This window comes from Schistocerca cancellata, chromosome 2, assembly GCF_023864275.1.
Source record: "Schistocerca cancellata isolate TAMUIC-IGC-003103 chromosome 2, iqSchCanc2.1, whole genome shotgun sequence".
NCBI lineage: Eukaryota > Metazoa > Arthropoda > Insecta > Orthoptera > Acrididae > Schistocerca > Schistocerca cancellata.
The window spans coordinates 479,830,778-479,851,822 of NC_064627.1; the positions used below are offsets into that span (position 1 = coordinate 479,830,778).

A 21,045-nucleotide genomic window follows, 5' to 3' on the forward strand; every position below is an offset into this window, starting at 1 on the left:
GCTCCTTATTGATGTCTGACGTTATGAGAACCATTCCGTTCACGTTTTCCTTGATTCCATCAGTTGTCGATGTGCTAGGGAGTCGAGGAAGCTTGTCGCTTTCAGCTTTTTCAAGACTCTTGGTTTATTCATATCAGATTCATCAAAAGTAATATACTGAGGTGACAAAATTTGTGGTATCGAGATACGCACATATACAGATGGCGGCAGTATGGCGCACGCAAGGTACAACAGCGCAGTGCATTGCCGGAGCAGCCGTTTGTAGTCACGTGACTCACTGAAAAGATTTCCGGCGTGATCATGGTCGCACAACGTGAAGTAACAGACTCTGAACAGAGAATGGTAATTGGAGACAGACGATGGCAAATTCCATTTAGGAAATCGGTGGGGAATTCAATATTCCGAGATCCACAGTGTGGAGAATGTGCCAAGAATAACAGAGTTCAGGCATTAACTCTCACCACGGTTAACGCAGTGGCCGACGGCCTTTGTTTGACGACCGAGAGCAGCGAGTTGTCAGTGCTAACAGAGAGTAATTCTGCTTGAAATAACCGCAGAAATCAGTGTGGGACGTACGACGAACGTATCCGTTAGGACTATGCGGCAAAATGTGGCGTTAATGGCTATGACAGCAGGCGACCGACGCGAGTGCCTTTGCCGATAGCACGACATCGCCTGCAGCGCCTCTCCTGGGCTCATGACCAGATCGGTTGGCCCCTAGACACTAGAAAACCGCTGCCCGGTCAGATAAGTCCCGATTTCAGTTGAAAAGAGCTGATGGTAGGGCTCGAGTGTGGTGCAGACCCACCGAGCCATGGATCCAAGTTGTTAACAACGCACTGTGCATCTTGGTGGTGGCTCCAAAATGGAGTGGGTTGTGTTTACATGGAATGGATTGGGTCCTCTGGTCCCACCGAAACTATAATTGACTGTAAAAGATTATGTTCGGCTACCTGAAGACCATTTGTACCAATTCATGGACTTCTTGCTCCGAAACAACGATGGAATTTTTATGTATGACAATGCGCCATGTCACCGGGCCACAATTGCTCGCAATTGGTTTGAAGAACATTCTGGACAGCTACAGCGGATGATTTGGCCACCCAGATGGCCCGAACTTTTACGGGACATAATCGAGAGGTCAGTCCCTACTCAAAATTCTGCACCGGAAACACTTTTGGAATTACGGACGGCTATGGAGTCTCACGATTTCTGTCACCTCAATATATTCAGTTTTTCTAAGAGTTTGCAACAATTTATTCTGTTCTTATAGCACAAGCTTTTCTTTTTAAATGCCAAATACTACAGTGTGCCACATTGTGTCTTCTGACATATGTAATAATAGTGATCTGACTAAGATTATGGTTGAAGAGAGATGCGGGTGCTTACAGACTGCCTCGACGACGATGGTGTTGATAACGGCGATGTCGAAGTTGTTGCCGCTGTAGCTGGGGTTGGCTGTGGCGTTGTCGGACACGATGGTGATGCGACCAGGATCACCTCCCGCCAGACTCGTCACTCCCAGCCACACCTCCCAAATGGTGAACCTGCGACAGCAACACGCATATCATTACGGGAACCAACACCGCAATCACAGGGAAGCACGCAGTTTTGTGGCTCTCTTCGTCAACGATGTACAACGGACGTTCGATAAGTAATGCACTTTTTTCTCGGCCAATTTGGGTTGAAAAAATGCTGAATTTGTTTTTGACATTGTAGAATATTTCCACGTCAGCCCCTACAGTTTCATGAAATTCCGACACTTGTCCATGCAGCTTCAACACGATACCACAGTTCATCAAGAGTAGTGACTGGCGTATTGCGACGAGCCAGTTGCTGGGCCACCATTGACCAGACGTTTTCAATTGGTGAGAGGTCTGGAGAATGTGCTGGCCAGGGCAGCAGTCGAACATTTTCTGTACACAGAAAGGCCCATACAGGACCTGCAACATGCGGTCGTGCATTATCCTGCTTAAATGTAGGGTTTCGCAGGGATCGAATGAAGGGTAGAGCCACGGGTCGTAACACATCTGAAATGTAACGTGCACTGTTCAAAGTGCCGTCAATGCGAACAAGAGGTGACCGAGACGTGTAACCAATGGCACCACATACTATCACGCCGGGTGATACGCCAGTATGGCGATGACGAATACACGCTTTGAATGTGCGTTCACCGCGATGTCACCAAACACGGATGCGACCATCATGATGCTGTAAACAGAACCTGGATTCATCAGAAAAAATGACGTTTTGCCATTCGTGCACCCAGGTTCGTCGTTGAGTACACCCTCGCAGGCTCTCCTGTCTGTGATGCAGCGTCAAGGGTAACCGCAGCCATGGTCTCCGAGCTGATCATGCTGCTGCAAACGTCGTCGAACTGTTCGTGCAGATGGTTGTTGTCGTGCAAACATCCCCATCTGTTGACTGGCTGCACGATCCGTTACAGCCGTGCGGATAAGATGCCTGTCATCGCGACTGCTAGTGATACGAGGCCGTTGGGATCCAGCACGGCGTTCCGTATTACCGTCCTGAATCCACCGATTCCATATTCTGCTAACAGTCAACCAACAAGAGCACCAGTGTCGCGATATGATAAACCGCAATCGCGATAGGCTACAATCCGACCTTTATCAAAGTCTGAAACGTGATGGTACGCATTTCTCCTCGTTACACGAGGCATCACGACAACATTTCACCAGGCAACGCCGGTCAACTGCTGTTTGTGTATGAGAAATCAGTGGAAACTTTCCTCATGTCAGCACGTTGTACGTGTCGCCACCGGCGTCAACCTTGTGTGAATGCCCTGAAAAGCTAATCATTTGCACATCACAGCATCTTCGTACTGTTGGTTAAATTTCGCGTCTGTAGCACGTCACCTTCGTGGTGTAGCAATTTTAATGGCCTGTAGTGTAGAACACCATGAAGAGAAACGAAGGCCCGTCTGTGCGGAATGCCTTATGCGTTACATAGGATGATCATAACAATTTTATATTGAACTTCGTCACAGACGATGAAATGTGGGTTCATCTCTTTGAATCGGAAACAAAATGAAAATCCTCCAGAGAAAAAGTTTAAAGTCACACCCTCAGCCGGTGAAGTCATGGCGACGGTCTTCTGGGACTGTGAAGGGGTTATTCAGTTTGATGTCCTGCCTCAAGGTGCCACGATTAGGTCTGAAGTTTGTGCGCTGCCCTCAGTAAAGGCCGTCGCACTGAACCAAGATTAAAAGTATTTTCTTGTATTCAAATGAGTAGGGAATAACATGATGTATTGGAATACTGAATAAAACCAACCTGCTCTCAGAAAAAGTGCGTTGCATTACTTATTGTACGCCCCTCAGGGTTGCCTTTGAAATGAGATGCCTTGTGTTTATCGGTAGGAAGAGAGGGTCACTTAGTCGCCTCATTCCAGTCCCTCGGACACGTGAAGCGCAGCGCGCCCTTGAATTGGAGCTTTTAACTTGAAGGCGAAGGTGGGGTGCGCGTCCGCTGATACCCACCCGACGACGCACTGCGCGGCGGTGAGGATCCAGCTGCGAGAGACGAAGGTGCCGCCACACAGGGTCGCCCCATCGGCGAAGACGGCCGCCATGTACAGGTACTCGTCGGGCGCGTCCACGCCGTTGATGATGCGCTCATCCCCTGTAAGACGTTAGCACGTCAAATATACAAGGTATGGAGGGAGTAGTAAAACTAATCGAGCCGTGATGGCAAAAGTGATAGTGCACTGACAATGACAGACATATATCCGATTTCTACCGTCCACCACAGTGTTTTAACTTGTCACAAATGCTTACCCACTATCAAGTGAGGCAGCAGTTTATGGTAGATATGAGTTAATAACTTTTGGAAAATGTGTCCTCCCATTCCGAAGCTACAGAAAATTCTGTTCCCTAACTATCTATGCGCTTATGGAACGTCCATTAATTACGTGATATCAAAATGGGGGCGGGGGTTGGGCTGGGGCACAGACCTAATTCGAAACAAGGCCCCGGGAGTAGACAACATTCCATTAAAACTACTGACATCCTCGGAAGAGCCAGGCCTAACAAAACTCTACCATCTGGTGAGGAAGATGTATGAGACAGGCGAAATACCCTCAGACTTCAAGAAGAATATAATAATTCCAATCCCAAAGAAAGCAGGTGTTGACAGATGTGAAAATTACCGAACTATCAGTTTAATAAGCCACTGCTGCAAAATGCTAACACGAATTCTATACAGACGAATGGAAAAACTGGTAGAAGCCGACCTCGGGGAAGATCAGTTTGGATTCCGTAGAAATGTTGGAACACGTGAGGCAATACTGACCCTACGACTTACCTTAGAAGAAAGATTAAGGAAAGGCAAACCTACGTTTCTACCATTTGTAGACTCAGAGAAAGCTTTTGACAATGTTGACTGGAATACTCTCTTCCAAATTCTGAAGTGGCCGGGGTAAAATACAGGGAGCGAAAGGCTGTTTACAATTTGTACAGAAACCAAATGGCAGTTATAAGAGTCGAAGGACATGAAAGGGAAGCAGTGGTTGGGAAGAGAGTGAGACAGGGTTGTAGCCTATCCCCGATGTTATTCTATCTGTATATTGAGCAAGCAGTAAAGGAAACAAAAGAAAAATTCGGAGTAGGTATTAAAATCCATGGAGAAAAAATAAAAACTATGAGGTTCGCCGATGACATTGTAATTCTGTCAGAGATAGCAAAAGACTTGGAAGAGCAGCTGAACGGAATGGACAGTGTCTTGAAAGGAGGATATAAGATGAACATCAACAAAAGCAAAACGAGGATAATGGAATATAGTCGAATTAATTCGGGTGATGCTGAGGGAATTAGATTAGGAAATGAGACACTTGAAGTAGTAAAGGAGTTTTGCTATTTGGGGAGCAAAATAACTGATGATGGTCGAAGTAGAGAGGATATAAAATGTAGAATGGCAATGGCATGGATAGCGTTTCTGAAGAAGAAAAATTTGTTAACATCATGTATAGTTTTAAGTGTCAGAAAGTCGTTTCTGAAAGTATTTGTATGGAGTGTAGCCATGTATGGAAGAGAAACGTGGACGATAAATAGTTTAGACAAGAAGAGAATAGAAGCTTTCGAAATGTGGTGCTATAGAAGAATGCTGAAGATTAGACGGGTAGATCACATAACTAATGAGGAGGTATTGAATAGAATTGGGAAGAAAAGGAGCTTGTGGCACAACTTGACTAGAAGAAGGGATCGGTTGGTAGGACATGTTCTGAGACGTCGAGGAATCACCAATTTAGTATTGGAGGGCAGCGTGGAGGGTAAAAATTGTAGAGGGAGACCAAGAGATGAATACACCAAACAGATTCAGAAGGATGTAGGTTGCAGTAAGTACTGGGAGATGAAAAAGCTTGCACAGGATAGAATAGCATGGAGAGCTGCATCAAACCAGTCTCTGGACTGAAGACCACAACAATAACAACAACGACAACATAATTATTCCAGAGGATAGACAATATCAAAGTGTCCACCGATATTTATGGCCCACTTTGAACTGAATTCTTTACATGTGTGCTTGTCCGGGATTCCCCGATTTGAAACAAGTGTCGCACAAGTGGTCGATATCACTGGGTTGAGAGAGTTAGTCGCGATATTCTGCAACGCATATAGAACTGATTTTATTGTGTTCAATATGAATTTGTATCAAGACTTTTACAATATGTCTGTTACGTGGCATGCCGACAAGTCTAAACAAACATGCGAGCAAGAATATCTTTTGTTGAAGGAATCCAAGCCGATTTTCACCGACGGGATTTCTCTTAGTCGTCATATAAATCAAGAGATTAAGAAGCTACGGAAACATACCGCATGCCGTTCAAAGGAAGGTACACACAATGTTGACTGTCATCTGCAAAACATGTAAAGGTTCAATGACGCCGAAAGTATATAATATACCAATAAAAGGTCACTCTTTTGGGGATCCGTCAAAATGGTTAATACAATTCTAGTGAAGCTTTTTTTCCGTCTATCTGTATCTGTCCGAATACTATTCAGGTGTAAAATAAAGTATTTTTAATCACGTGTTAAAACACTGTTCAATGTACTTTATAAATAAAACTTAAACCGTTTTAATAAATGTTTAATTACACAAAAATTTCATTTTCACTTATTTTTACTCGGCTACGGGGTACCTCACGCGAGGGGGAGAGGGTGGGGGGGGGGTGGGGGGAGAACGGTGGAGGACGGGAATGGGGGAGGGGAATCCAAGTTATAAAGAAGACCTCTCACGTATTTAATAGTCGTCCCCTCATCTCTGTTGTACTATACCGGTTAAATGGGGCACATTGTTCTGCGTCTTCCTGGGTACTACTCGAGAAACAGAACCGGTGTAAGCGGTTTCGCCAGTTACGCAGCAGCACAATACAGCTACACTCTCCACGGTTCCAACACAGCTATCGACACTGAGTATTTTCCACTTTGTAACATTAACGGTAGATGCGAATGACCTAAATAAAGGACACGTTCAGATACTAGCAGATGAGCAACTTCTCTTTTCTCGCTACTAACATTACCCTACTCTAATATCCCGCCACAGAAATAGAATTAAGGGGAGGCGGTCATATTATTTGTGTAGTACATGGTTCCGCTGTCGGTTTCCATAACAGCAGTGACCGAGGCAAACACCGTACGTGGATAGGGTGTAGGGTTAAAGCAAAACCTATCCAAAACCTAAGCGGTACTGGCTGTCCATTCTAGGCTCACTGGCCAGAAATATCGTGAATCTTTACCATTTTTAACCCTAACTGGGACAAATATCAACTTCTCTCCTTCAGTAAAGAGTGTAGGTGTAACAACAGATGAAAATATATATTGGATTGAGCATACAACTGTAATGTGCAAGAAGCCACCAGCATCTCTCCACGTCCCACAAAAATATAAAAAGCTTTTCCCTCTTGACTTGAAAAATTAACTTGTACACACGCTTATACTTCCGGGTATTGATTACGGCGATATTATCGTGTCAGGTCTTTCTCAGGAAAGCCTGGAACTGATTAGTAATGTATGTGTTCGTTACATCTGTGATGTTTGACTCTTTCTTCGAATTTCACCATCATATACACAGCTGTGAAACTTCCTGGCAGATTAAAACTGTGTGCCCGACCGAGACTCGAACTCGGGACCTTTGCCTTTCGCGGGCAAGTGCTCTACCAAATGAGCTACCGAAGCACGACTCACGCCCGGTACTCACAGCTTTACTTCTGCCAGTACCTAGTCTCCTACCTTCCAAACTTTACAGAAGCTCTCCTGCGAACCTTGCAGAACTAACACTCCTGAAAGAAAGGATATTGCGGAGACATGGCTTAGCCACAGCCTGGGGGATGTTTCCAGAATGAGATTTTCACTCTGCAGCGGAGTGTGCGCTGATATGAAACTTCCTGGCAGATTAAAACTGTGTGCCCGACCGAGACTCGAACTCGGGACCTTTGCCTTTCGCGGGCAAGTGCTCTACCAAATGAGCTACCGAAGCACGACTCACGCCCGGTACTCACAGCTTTACTTCTGCCAGTACCTAGTCTCCTACCTTCCAAACTTTACAGAAGCTCTCCTGCGAACCTTGCAGAACTAACACTCCTGAAAGAAAGGATATTGCGGAGACATGGCTTAGCCACAGCCTGGGGGATGTTTCCTTCACTCTGCAGCGGAGTGTGCGCTGATATGAAACTTCCTGGCAGATTAAAACTGTGTGCCCGACCGAGACTCGAACTCGGGACCTTTGCCTTTCGCGGGCAAGTGCTCTACCAAATGAGCTACCGAAGCACGACTCACGCCCGGTACTCACAGCTTTACTTCTGCCAGCAGAAGCTTCTGTAAAGTTTGGAAGGTAGGAGACTAGGTACTGGCAGAAGTAAAGCTGTGAGTACCGGGCGTGAGTCGTGCTTCGGTAGCTCATTTGGTAGAGCACTTGCCCGCGAAAGGCAAAGGTCCCGAGTTCGAGTCTCGGTCGGGCACACAGTTTTAATCTGCCAGGAAGTTTCATATCAGCGCACACTCCGCTGCAGAGTGAAAATCTCATTCTGGAAACATCCCCCAGGCTGTGGCTAAGCCATGTCTCCGCAATATCCTTTCTTTCAGGAGTGCTAGTTCTGCAAGGTTCGCAGGAGAGCTTCTGTAAAGTTTGGAAGGTAGGAGACTAGGTACTGGCAGAAGTAAAGCTGTGAGTACCGGGCGTGAGTCGTGCTTCGGTAGCTCATTTGGTAGAGCACTTGCCCGCGAAAGGCAAAGGTCCCGAGTTCGAGTCTCGGTCGGGCACACAGTTTTAATCTGCCAGGAAGTTTCATATCAGCGCACACTCCGCTGCAGAGTGAAAATCTCATTCTGGATATACACAGCTGTCCAGGTGCTTGCAGACATGTCCATAACCTCCGTCTTCTGTACTGTCTTATCAACTTATAGTGTCCATCATATGTCCCCTCAGCCTTTATGGTCTTGTCTGAACAACATAGCAGCAACAATCGTTCCCATCAGAGAAAAACATGTCTGTCACACACCACCGATCAGCTACTTTCTGGAAGTCCTTCTTAGTAGAAGGAACCCGACTCTGGAATAACCTCCCACAAAATATTAGAGAGCTGAGTAACATCTCCCGTTTCAGAAGACACTTAATGACATCTACTAAAGCAACAATAATAATATCAGATTTTCCTCATTTCCCAGTATTCTTAGCTGGCTCAGTCTCCTTAAATTTCTTTTCCCTGGAACTCGCTACATCGGAATTTATCTACTTTGTACACCTATAAATTCACTTTACATCTGCCACAATCTTTGTCGTTATTATTGTCATAATTAATATTATAACTAGTAGTGACAGCAGCAGCGGTAGTACAAGTACTGCCAGTATTAACTTTATTAGTTCATGCTCAGTATTATTTTCTCACATTGTCACTGTAGACAATCAAATCATTTTAATACTATTTGCCATATTAAAATTGTTATTTCTTAAGAAACTACGATCCGAAAAAGGTATTATGTGTGAAACCGTGGTCTCACGTATGAGAGAGCTTGATGGCCATAATCAGATCAGGTAAATAAATGAATAAATAAAATGTTTCCACACCTACATCGTTAGTGGCAAAATCTGCTTTGATAGTGGTGGATTAAGGAGTGGAACGTTCATTCAGATTATTCCTATTTTTGCTTCTGCGTGCAGTATTTCAGAACCACGTTTTCTATATCTGCAGTCATACAAACACTCGTCTAGAGTCACGCACACGGTATAGAATGTTGTACGTTCGCAAGACGAAAAATACATCCTGTGGGCCTAAAGGTGAAGTGAAAAGAACAAAAAATAATATACTCACGCTAACTTTCATGGAGTTAATAAAACATACGTACAAAACCACATTGTCCATTAATGAGTACAAATCGCGAAAAAGATATTCGTATTAAGAATAGCCGAGCGAGGGAAGGGCTCGCCAATAGCACTGTGGAGAACTAGTTAAATACCACTCGTATTGACTGCTGATCCAGTGGCTGACCTCAAAGACACACCTCTAAAAGAAGTCAATGCTGATTTCTGTTTTCAGCAGTCATAGAGTATGCCGATACTCTGACAGTGCACTCATATGCACTGCAGAAGTAAACTCGAACCAAATGCTGATATGAGAAGGCAACTGCGTTTTTACTCATAGTAATTTCAATTTTTAAATTTGACATGTGGCCAACAAATGTAAATGTAAGAGCAACTGCCATGTGTTGATGCTATGAGGACTGATCAAGGTAACGCTGTTTCTTTAGTAAATCAATTTGTTTTACTGCAGTGACGAAGATTGGAGTATTGAACCATATACGTCGACTGTGCACTATTTTGTTTTCATTATTCATAGTCCTTACCATCCGTATCTTCTTGACGATAAGGAACTCTGACTACAATGAACGTAGTCTGAAATGCGTAAAATGAATTTTGCTACGATAAACATCAATCGAGCCACGTCTGTGATTAACACTGCACATAATGGAACAGGCAAGTTTGTATGCCAATAAATAGCAGTACATAACTTAACCTCAATTCCAGGTTCTTAATAACATTAGGCACTCACAGAGAAAAAAGTAATGCCGCTGAAGATGTCGTGGCAGTAAATGAAGCCAAGGTATTCACCACGGTTCGACCATTATGGACACTAAGACATCTAGAACGCTGAACATGAGTTGCTAATTGAGCAATGAAGTAAATACTCTTCAACCAGAATCTGCTGGCTTGTTTTACGTCCATTTTTTATTAATAATATTTTGTCCGGTTTTAACTTCACGACAGGAAAAATTAATATTATCACTGTCCAACAGGACACGAAGACAGTATATTAACATTCCTTACAGATCGCGATCTCTGGAGCGGAAGCAGAACACTAAGTAAAAAAAAAAGAGAAAAGAAAGAGAAACAACTGATAGGTACCACCATTGAAGGATTTTACGGGAAGCACGGATGACCTACATTAGGGTCATCAGATCTAAATTTTAGAACTAAATAAGATAAAATATTATAAATATGTCTTTTCTTCTGTTGTCTCCTAAAGAAATGCTTAGCAATCGATCAACAATGCATTGATTTGACAACATTTTATACAATAAACCTAACTGACGTTGAAAAATTGCTGCAAACAAAGTAAAGAAGTGATGGAAATTCAGTCTCAATAGACCTCATAAAGGATGACAATGGTCTCCGTCAAAACAAGGTGCGGAATGATCGCTATAGTGCGATTACTGTACCATGTAAATTACGTTTGGACTTGCCTAGAACTTAGGCAACCAGGCGATACGCAATGGCAGTCTTCTTGCCGTCATAGGGGTGTCCCTGGAGGAATGGTCAGTATTCATGGATATAAGAGGATACTACCACCTCTCCAAATGTGGAGCGCAAAGAGCTTGCAGTAAAAGAGATATGTCTCATAGTATCGAATATGAAGTAACTGTTACGCAAAGGAGCCCTCAGAACCTAAAAACAGAATAACTCAAAATATTTGAAATGGTTGGAAAACTTTCTGGTCATGGAAAAATGGAAAGTGACAGTAAGAGAGAAAAATGAAGTCAGGTATTCTGAGAAAAAAAATCCCTTGGGTGAAGTGGACGGAAGAGAAGAACGGTTTTTAGAATTCGTCGACAGGTTTCATTCAGTTAAAAGGAAGGTCAGCGTTGGCCGTAATATTGATGTTTTATTGATAGCAAAATCGATTTTCAATCACATAGTGATCATCTTCAGTGCTGTGGTGTACAAATTAAACTCAGACACTGGTATCAAGTTATCAGTAACCAAAACCGATAACTTGATACCAGTGTCTGAGTTTAATTTGTACACCACAGCGCTGAAGATGATCACTATGTGATTGAAAATCGATTTTGCTATCAATAAAACATCAATATTACGGCCAACGCTGACCTTCCTTTTAATTTAACATATATGGTCGTCGTGCACACAGTACTCCATGGAGTTGCCAATCAATAAGGTTTCATTCAGTTGTAACACAAACACTCTTCAAAAGTACACTATGAGATCGAAAGTATTCGGACATCCCTATGTAAAGCGGAATTGACCGCTGGTTATCGTGAAACGCGAAGGCAGTGTTGTCAGTAAAGGAACAGTAGCAGCAGAACTGGTGAGTCAGCAGAGCTCAGTGATTCCAAACGTGAACTAGGAACTACATTTCGCCTAACAGATCCATCAGGACAATTCAAACCTCCTAAAACTACCCAAGTAGACTGAGGTAGGGTGCTTGCAGGTGGAAACGTGAAGGAACAACAACAACTAAACCAGACAAGGCAAACGTCACTCAACTGCAGACGGACACAGCCGGCCGTAGTGGCCGAGCGGTTCTAGGCGCTACAATCCGGAACCGCGCGACCGCTACGGTCGCAGGTTCGAATCCTGCCTCGGGCATGGATGTGTGTGATGTCCTTACGGTAGTTAGGTTTAAGTAGTTCTAAGTTCTAGGGGACTGATGACCTCAGCAGTTAAGTCCCATAGTGCTCAGAGCCATTTGAACCATTTGCTGATGGACAAGGCCCATCAAACATTGCGTGAAGTGGTTGTAAAAACTTGCATGAAATGAGCGGAAGGAGTTCCAAAATGCCACGAGCAATCCAGCTTTCACAATGAATGTACTGAGGGAGTTAAGAAGAAGAGAATACAATGGTGGAGTAGTTCCTCATAACCACACATTTGAAACGCTACGCGATGCAAGGGGTGTGTAAGGAGCGAAGTCTCTGGACAGTGGCTGACTCGAAACAAGTGAATGAATCACGCTATACATTATGGCAATCCGGTGAAAGAGTATGGATTTGGTGAAAGCCTGGAGAACGTTATCTGCTGTTATGTGTAGTCGCAGCAGTCAAGTACGGAGGGGGTGGTGTTTCAATATGACGATGTTTTTCGTGATTACGGGTGGTCCTCTTATTGCGTTTAAGAAAACGCTACATGTGGAAGATATGAACACATTTTGCAGTATTGTGTACCGCTACTACAGTAGAGGAACCATTCGGAGATGATGATTGCATCAGCACGACAATGCACCCTCTCATTAAGCAGCATCAGTGAGGCAACGGTATGTGAAATGGACTAGCGTGCGAGAATCCCGCCCTGAATCTAATGGAACAGCTTTGGATGAGTTAGAATGTTGACTTCGCTCCAGACCGCAGCGCCCAACATCACTACTTGTCTGGTTTCGGCTCTTGAGGAATAAAGCGCTGTCCGTCCACCACATAACTCACACATGACATGAAAAGTATTTCCAGCGGAGTACGAGCCCACATAAGAGTAATGGGTGAATACACGCAATATTAATTTCGTCTGATAGGTATCTGGATCTTTTTGATCAGATAGTGGACATAGCGCTGACGTATCTCTGTTTAGTTACACAAGCAGTAGTTTGATTTGACTCACCCATTCGAGAGTTTCACAGGATATGAACATACTGACTGGTGTATAGGAAACTAACCCGCTGCCTATGCGTGTCGTGGACACAACAAAAAGACCAAAAAGGAAGTCAGATTTTAGTTAGAATAAAAATTTAAAAAATATCTTTTCATCAGAAGGCGAAATAAGTTGCCACAATATTTTATGAGGCACTCAACATTGGTGAATAGGTGAAGGGGTACAGATAAAGGCACCATGAAGCCTGGAATATTCCTCACAGATTTTTAAAGCTATTGATTGTAGAAACTATTCAGAACTGGAAAAATTCATTGTTGAAGGATACATAGCCTCAAACAAGTCGAAAGCTTATTGAACAAAAGTAGTTTACTAATAAAGAAAGGCGGACGCAGACATCAGGTCTCGTCTGCCCTAAACAAGGAAAGTGTTACACCTTCAGTAAGACTTTCTTCGCTACTGACGAAACCAAAGTGTACTTACTGTTCGCTTTTGTGAGCGATGCCGTATTTGCCTGTTGTCTGGCTGGCGGCGGTGTCGCGACCTGTGAACAAGAAAAGAAACTAATATCACTTTCTTTCTTTGTAAGAGTTACTGTGCAAGGTAGCTAGCTTGGTTTTGGTATTCGAGAAAAGTAATGTAAGCTCCATTTTCTTCGGTGTGTCAGACTTCTTACCTATGTACTGGATATTATACAATCAGAGGTTTTCAGTAGTCGATAGGCTACGCCGCAGAGTTTCTGAGCATATGCAATGTGATCTTGGTTGCTAGTAGCATTCTCATGCTTGTATTGTCCTAAGAGAAGATGGTGAATGATTCGGATGTTAGTTATGCCACCGATCGGTCTCGAAATAGCTTTCAGAAACGAAGATAAAGAGGATATTGAATTTTGGAAATATGATTTGGTAAGGATTAATTTGAGAAACGAAGATTTTCAGGTAATGTTGTTGCTGCAGTGCTTGCCTGTGCGTAATCTAGTCGATGCGTTTGGATAACGAAAAGTTTAGTAGGAGTTAACTTTATTGGTCTGAGTCAGTTAGTTCGTGATTGAGGCGTGATTAAACACGTTGTCTGTTCACATGCATGTACTGAGGAGTCATAGATTTACCAATCCTTTACCATTTCAATAATTAATCTCATGGCACAGTAATATTTATTAAAAATTATATTTTATAAAGAACATTATAATTGTCTAGGGATAATTTTGTTTTCGGACTACTGCTTTTTAAAGCTTAGTTTGTTTTCATTCACTTAGCAAGTTTAAATTCTTGACTGTCTCCTAATTAAAGAATTTAATTTTTTTGATTATGTGAGTCATCCCGTTACACTCTGCGGAACAAAGTGTCTGAAGCCAAAGCATGATCTATTTAGAATAGTTGCATGGCGAAATGCATTGCACCGCGAAAGGTTTCCTATCCTTTTACCTGGTTTGCTGCTGCGCTGTATTTTTTTTTATGTTCATCACTTCGAGCAGTACTGAGTTTCCGTTGCCAAAGGTAAACTACATGAAAAATGTAGTTAGGGCAAGTTTAATATCACAGCCAGAACATAGTAAGATCATTTCAATTAGTTTTTTGTTTCAAATTTGTTATCAGGTTCAGTTTAGGTAGTGTTCAATTCAAGTTACATTTGTTATGCAGAAGTAGAAGTTTTTTTCTTACTGTGCAGTGTTACAGTTGCGTGTGCATTATTTAATGTTTGGAATTTTATTTGGTCAGTTTGCTCACTTAAATTTGCAGGGAATTTTAATAGAAATGTTTCGGTTCTTTAATCTTTCAAAATTTCGTTGGTAATTTTATGTAGCACTTTTTTCTGTCAGTTCTGTGCGTTGAAAGCGCAAATCACGTATTGTGACGTCACGCACCGTAGCACTGTTCACTGTACTACATAATACAGATTTACGTAGGTTACAGTTTTGGTTTTCTAATTCTTTTGGTAGAAGTTAATTGCAAAGCGAGTATTCAGTTATAAAGTTTCAGATAGTTTGCCGACTAATCTTTATCAGATAACATTTCGTCATTTCACCACTGGCATTATTCAGAACGACTACAGAGCACGCGAAGTTAGATAAGAGTTCAGGCCTGATATAGTTCACAACGAATAAACAATTTTTATTCTGAAAAGTTACAACTGTACGCATATTATTTTTCACGCAACACTTCAGTGCTTCGGGAATGGACCACTGATGAGCAATAAACTAAAATATTGTACCACGATATTCTCTTTTTCATGCTGTGCCGGTTCTGCGCACATTTAGAACTTGACAATGGGCTGACAGTCTGAGGGATGTTCACACCACGTTGTGCCGAGAATACTGTAGGTACTCGAAGGCCGCAATTTGGAACGATGCGTCCAGGCTGAGAGCAGGGTAAGAGGTTAGTGGTTCTCCGGAATGTACTTTAGTCACTACGCAGCCTAGTTTTGAGGGTGGCAGTTGAAACTTCCTGTGGCTCTCACCAATGTTCACTCTGGGGAGGATGGGACCGGCCAGTATATGAAAGAAGAGGTTATCATTCGGAGTTTATTGACTGGTCCATTGACTGTATTTGGAGCCGGAGTGAAACAACGTGGAGGCCCGTACTGATTGTGGCTGTTCTTCTAAGGACTGTGGGTCACGTAGCGCACTCGGCAGCTACAAATTTCAGACTACAGTGAATGTACTCGGCTTTCTTTTCGTGAGATCTGTGTCTTGAACTGTGTTGCGAATTACTGGCGTTGACGGCAGTGGTTAGAAGTTTGTCGTGTTCATATTACCGGCAGTGAAACATATCACGGACTTGGCTTGCGTTGCAACCTGTTATTCGGACTCTTCTGGTTACCGTCCATTCCGGCACGTATCGTGAGCCACAGGACTGATTTACTGCATAGATTTTATTTTTTAGAGCAGGTTCCCATTAGTCACATATTACGTAATCCCCAATTTCCTGAGCGTATTTGCTCTTGACCATTTTGAGGGCTTCTGGTACCATTGAATGACAGTCATGGCTTCTGACTGCTCTGCTTATTTGACAATAAATAGGCACCTAAGTACAGTGTCTGTGTATCTGAGTTTCTAAGTTCTTATGTAAAATCGGTTTTAGTCGATAGCTCCTACTAGTTTGAATGTGTTGGCTGAAGGTGACTTCAGCAGTAAGCGCTACAGGTTCTAACCCAGCTACTGCTTAAATTCTGAATAAAAATTATCAGCAATGGCATCCGAAGATTTCCGGCATAAGAAGTCACCCTCGTTCTGTCAATGGGCTTATCAGATAGGCAGAGGAGCGGCCGGAGGTTCAGGCCATTCACATGCCCTTGGGGGTGGGAAACTTCACGTAAAAGGCGGAAGACACAACTATGACAACGGTATGAGGTTACAGAAGGCAAAGAAAACCATTGCATTAAAGATACAGAATGTATATCCACGGGACACGTGGCCTGTAACTGAAAAAAATGCCATGATGTTTTTCTCCATTGGCAAAAGATTCCAGATTAGTCCTCCATTCGGACGTCGGGAGGGAACTGCAAAAGGCGAGGCGACCATGAGAAAGATATGGAATTGTCCATTACAGAATAACATTTGTCGAGTCGGAGCTTGGAATGTCGGAAGTTTTGACGTAGTAGGAAAGCTACAAAATGCATATGAATGGGAAATGTAAAGACTCACCCTTAACTCAGTAGGGACCGTTGAAGTGAAATGATAAGAACTGCTAGTTAGATGAATATTGGGAACTATCAACGGCAACAGAAACTGGTATAACAGGTATAGGACTCATTTTCAATAGGAAATTAGGTTAGAGAGCAAGCTACTGTGAACAGTTCACTGACAGGGATGTTCTCATCAGATCCGACAGCAAACCAACGCCAACCACAATAGTGCAGTTGTGCACGCGATCGTCGTAAGCAGAAGATGAAGTTACGGAGGAAGTATTTAAGAATTCTGAACGGCTAATTCAGTATGTCGTGTGAGATTAAAATCTAGTAATCCTAGAGGATTTGGAATGCAGCTGTAGGGAAAGGAAAAGAAGAAAGGATTCCGGGAAAATACTGTCGTGGCGATAGGAGGGAGAGAGGATAATGACTGATTGAACACTGCAGTAAATTTCAGACGGTAATAGCGAATACTCTGTTCAAAAATCTCAACAGTGGACATATGCTTCGAAAAGAACAGGAGACACGTGAAGAATTCAGCTAGATTACATTATGATCAGACAGAGATTCAGAAAATGGCTCTGAGCACTATGGGACTTAACATCTGAGGTCATCAGTCCCCTAGAACTTAGAACTACTTAAACCTAACTAACCTAAGGACATCACACACATCCATGCCCGAGGCAGGATTCGAACCTGCGACCGTAGCGGTCGCGCAGTTCCAGACTGTTCCAGACGGTAGCGCCTAGAACCGCTTGGCCACTCCGGCCGCCCCTGGGTCCCCGGTTCGCTTCCTGGCGGGGTCAGGGATTTTCCCCTGCCCCGAGATGACTGGGTGTTGTCGTGTCGTATTCATCACCATCATTCATTCCAATTACGGTTGGAGGAAGGCAATGGCAAACCACCTCCGCTAGGGACCTTGCCTGGTCAGCGGTGCGGGTCTCCCGCATCGTTCCCTACGCTCCTCGGAGTATGGGATCTCATCATCACCATCTATCCTTGGCTGGTGCAGCTCCTTCGCGCGCATTGTTGTGATCGTTTTCAAGAAATACAACAATGTCCGTATGTAAACTCATCAGTTCACATCAGCTTTTTAAGGGAAGGGTGGTGGTGAGGAGGGGGGGGGGGGGCGTTCACGAAATTGACCGAGAACGTCAATTTTAAGTTTATTTGTTACCTTTTAGTAGAACTCATGGACAATAAGTTCCCAAAGTTTCAATGATGAAATCGCATCCGAAGTGCCTGAAAAACAATAAAATGTGTGAAATTACCTTCCTGCCACACCCAGTTTTTCAAGCAACACTTCATTAGTAGCTCGGCAAACAACGATTCCTTGAATTACATACACAAGGAGATGCTTTCAAACTGTATCCTGGATTTTGTTAAGCCTACTTACAGCTTTCTGGCCCATCCCGAACTTCTAAAAAAGTGTGTTTGTGCCAAAACTCAGAATACAAATGAGTCTCTAAATTCACTCGTATGGAAACGATGAACCTTAAACCATATTTTCGTCTACCACAGTTGTTAGAAGTGCAACTTATGATGCACTTTTTGTATTTAATGACGGAAATGTGAAGAGAATGGACGTTTTAGAGAGAACGGGCTCTAAGTTAGGAAATTTCACTCAAGACATCTTGAGAAAAATGGATTTACAGCGCCTCTCCGCAGCTGAAAAATCAGTAAGACCTGGTAAATGAACCATAAGAGAAGCCTTGAAGGGAAAGAGGAGCCTGAGTACAAATCTGAGGCCTTCTAAAGAGGTGACAAAAAACAGCTAGGTTGAACTATAAATTGCTTTTCCTGAAAATTATGCTGTTTTTAAAGTTTATGTACCTTTTTGTCTAAATTTACGATGGCTAGGATTATATAATTTTGTATACTTATTTCTATAAATCCAACAGACGTTGTCTCAATAGTAAATTATGAAATTCTGAGTGTGAGCTGAGATATGGGGCAATATTATGATTACAGAATTGTAATTAAACTCTACTAAAATTCTCCCATCTGATGTACTCCGAAAAGCTCTTGGGGGAAGCATAAAGTACGAAAAGAGATTAAACAGAGAACATTTTGTAGAAATCTCTAGAAAAGATTCTGAGAAAAAGATACATACAGGGTGATTCAAAAAGAATACCACAACTTTAGGAATTTAAAACTCTGCAACGACAAAAGGCAGAGCCAAGCACTATCTGTCGGCGAATTAAGGGAGCTATAAAGTTTCATTTAGTTGTACATTTGTTCGCTTGAGGCGCTGTTGACTAGGCGTCAGCGTCAGTTGATGCTAAGATGGCGACCGCTCAACAGAAAGCTTTTTGTGTTATTGAGTACGGCAGAAGTGAATCGACGACAGTTGTTCAGCGTGCATTTCGAACGAAGTATGGTGTTAAACCTCCTGATAGGTGGTGTATTAAACGTTGGTATAAACAGTTTACAGAGAATGGGTGTTTGTGCAAAGGGAAAAGTTCTGGACGGCCGAGAAAGAGTGATGAAAATGTAGCACGCATCCAGCAAGCATTTGTTCGCAGCCCAGGAAAATCGACTCGCAGAGCTAGCAGAGAGCTGCAAATTCCACAATCAACTGTATGGAGAGTCCTACGAAAAAGGTTAGTTATGAAACCTTATCGTCTGAAATTGGTTCAAGCACTGTCTGCAGCTGATAAGATTAAAAGAATCGATTTCTGTGATTTTATCCTTGCTCAAATGGAAACAGATGAATCTTTCGGTTCAAGGATTGTGTTTAGTGATGAAGCAACTTTCCACACTAACGGGAAAGTCAACCGTCACAATGTCTGTATATGGGGCACTGAGAATCCGCGGGAAACAACTCAGTATGAACGTGACTCGCCTAAGGTGAACGTTTTCTGTGCCATTTCAGCCAATAAAGTTTTTGGTCCCTTTTTCTTCGAAGGTGCTGCTGTAACTGGACTACAGTATCTGGAGATGTTAGAGAATTGGCTGTTCCCTCAGCTCGAACAAGAAGCACAACAATTCATATTTCAGCAGGATGGAGCGCCACCACATTGGCACTTATCTGTCCGTAACTACCTGAACGTCAACTACCCGAGGCGATGGATCGGCCGCCAGGCAGCCCGTGACAAAGCACTTCATCACTGGCCTCCAAGAAGCCCTGATCTTACCCCCTGCGATTTTTTTTCTTATGGGGGTATGTTAAGGATATGGTGTTTCGGCCACCTCTCCCAGCCACCACTGATGATTTGAAACGAGAAATAACAGCAGCTATCCAAACTGTTACGCCTGATATGCTACAGAGAGTGTGGAACGAGTTGGAGTATCGGGTTGATATTGCTCGAGTGTCTGGAGGGGGCCATATTGAACATCTCTGAACTTGTTTTTGAGTGAAAAAAAACCTTTTTAAATACTCTTTGTAATGATGTATAACAGAAGGTTATATTATGTTTCTTTCATTAAATACACATTTTTAAAGTTGTGGTATTCTTTTTGAATCATTATATTATTATTTGAAAATTTTTAAATTCCATATAAAAGTTAATATATATAATCCAAGAAACTTAACACTAAATGTGTTAGTTTCATGTAAAACATGGTCCAAAATTTCATTGCCATATCTTCAAAATTGTGGATTTGGTGCATCTTTAAATTGTATGTTTTTCATGAACGTCGTCCCTTAATAGTTTTAAGAGACGTTGTAAATATGCATAACTTTTAAATTATAATATAAGTTTTTGCTATATTTAAAGTTGTTCGGTTGAAGAGTGGAATACTGAACTGCTGCCAACACATAATCGCTATTTAGCGGTAAGAAAGACGAATGACAGTAGCAAGAAGTTATTAGTTTCACTGATGACGAATAGGCTCTACTGCTGAACCTCTTAAATATGGAGAGCCTCTGGCAGTCACATAGATCAGGCACCGTCAATACAGGATTAATAACTGCAGAGCGGAAGGCGCTGCATAGTGCGATAGACTGGCTGTTCTGATTTGGATTTCCTCTTTAATCCGTCTAATCCAATCGGAATGAGTTCCTGTGTTACCTCTGAGTGCTTGAGAACCCACCTGGGCTGCCGCGGCAGTGGCGACGAGAACAAAAGCCGGCAGCAGTAGCATGGCGACGCAGTGCGCGCGGCGGCCGGCGCGCCGCCACATATACCCAGCCGGTCACGCGACGCAACACGCTCGCCCACTACTTATCTTAATCCCGGCTTCCACGGCGCGAGAACGCTTTCATTCTTCAGCAGTCACACTGATCATCTTGAGCCTCCTTCATTTAGATACCAGAGATTACAGTTGGTACTGTGCAAGACTTTATTATGTCTAGAGGATTAACTTTCAATCGACAGCAAAACTACTGATTTTCTCCTCAAATAGCGATGTAGTAAAATTGTCAGCTTTTACAAGGGCAACACAACTGTTGTAATGGACAGAACAACATACATAAAAAAAACTTTAGACTTCTTCCAAACCAGCAACATAACTGAAATACATAAAGATCCAACAGCCAGAATACAAAAGGATATTAAACACATTTCAAACAACATTAACTTTCTACTCACCA

The 21,045-nt window shown here is 42.9% G+C and overlaps 1 protein-coding gene across 1 annotated transcript in view; it reads right to left on the reverse strand.

The window, feature by feature from the left end:
• Window positions 1-20,636, reverse strand: part of LOC126155417 (brachyurin-like) — a 34,912-nt gene extending 14,276 nt beyond the window's left edge. Inside the window, exons 1-4 of the mRNA XM_049916226.1 lie at window positions 20,547-20,636; window positions 13,368-13,428; window positions 3,500-3,641; window positions 1,390-1,547 (exon numbers count right to left, since the gene is read on the reverse strand). Coding sequence (XP_049772183.1) covers window positions 1,390-1,547; window positions 3,500-3,641; window positions 13,368-13,428; window positions 20,547-20,636 — 451 coding nt within the window. The remainder of the gene's footprint in view (window positions 1-1,389; window positions 1,548-3,499; window positions 3,642-13,367; window positions 13,429-20,546) is intronic.
• Window positions 20,637-21,045: the final 409 nt, after the last annotated feature.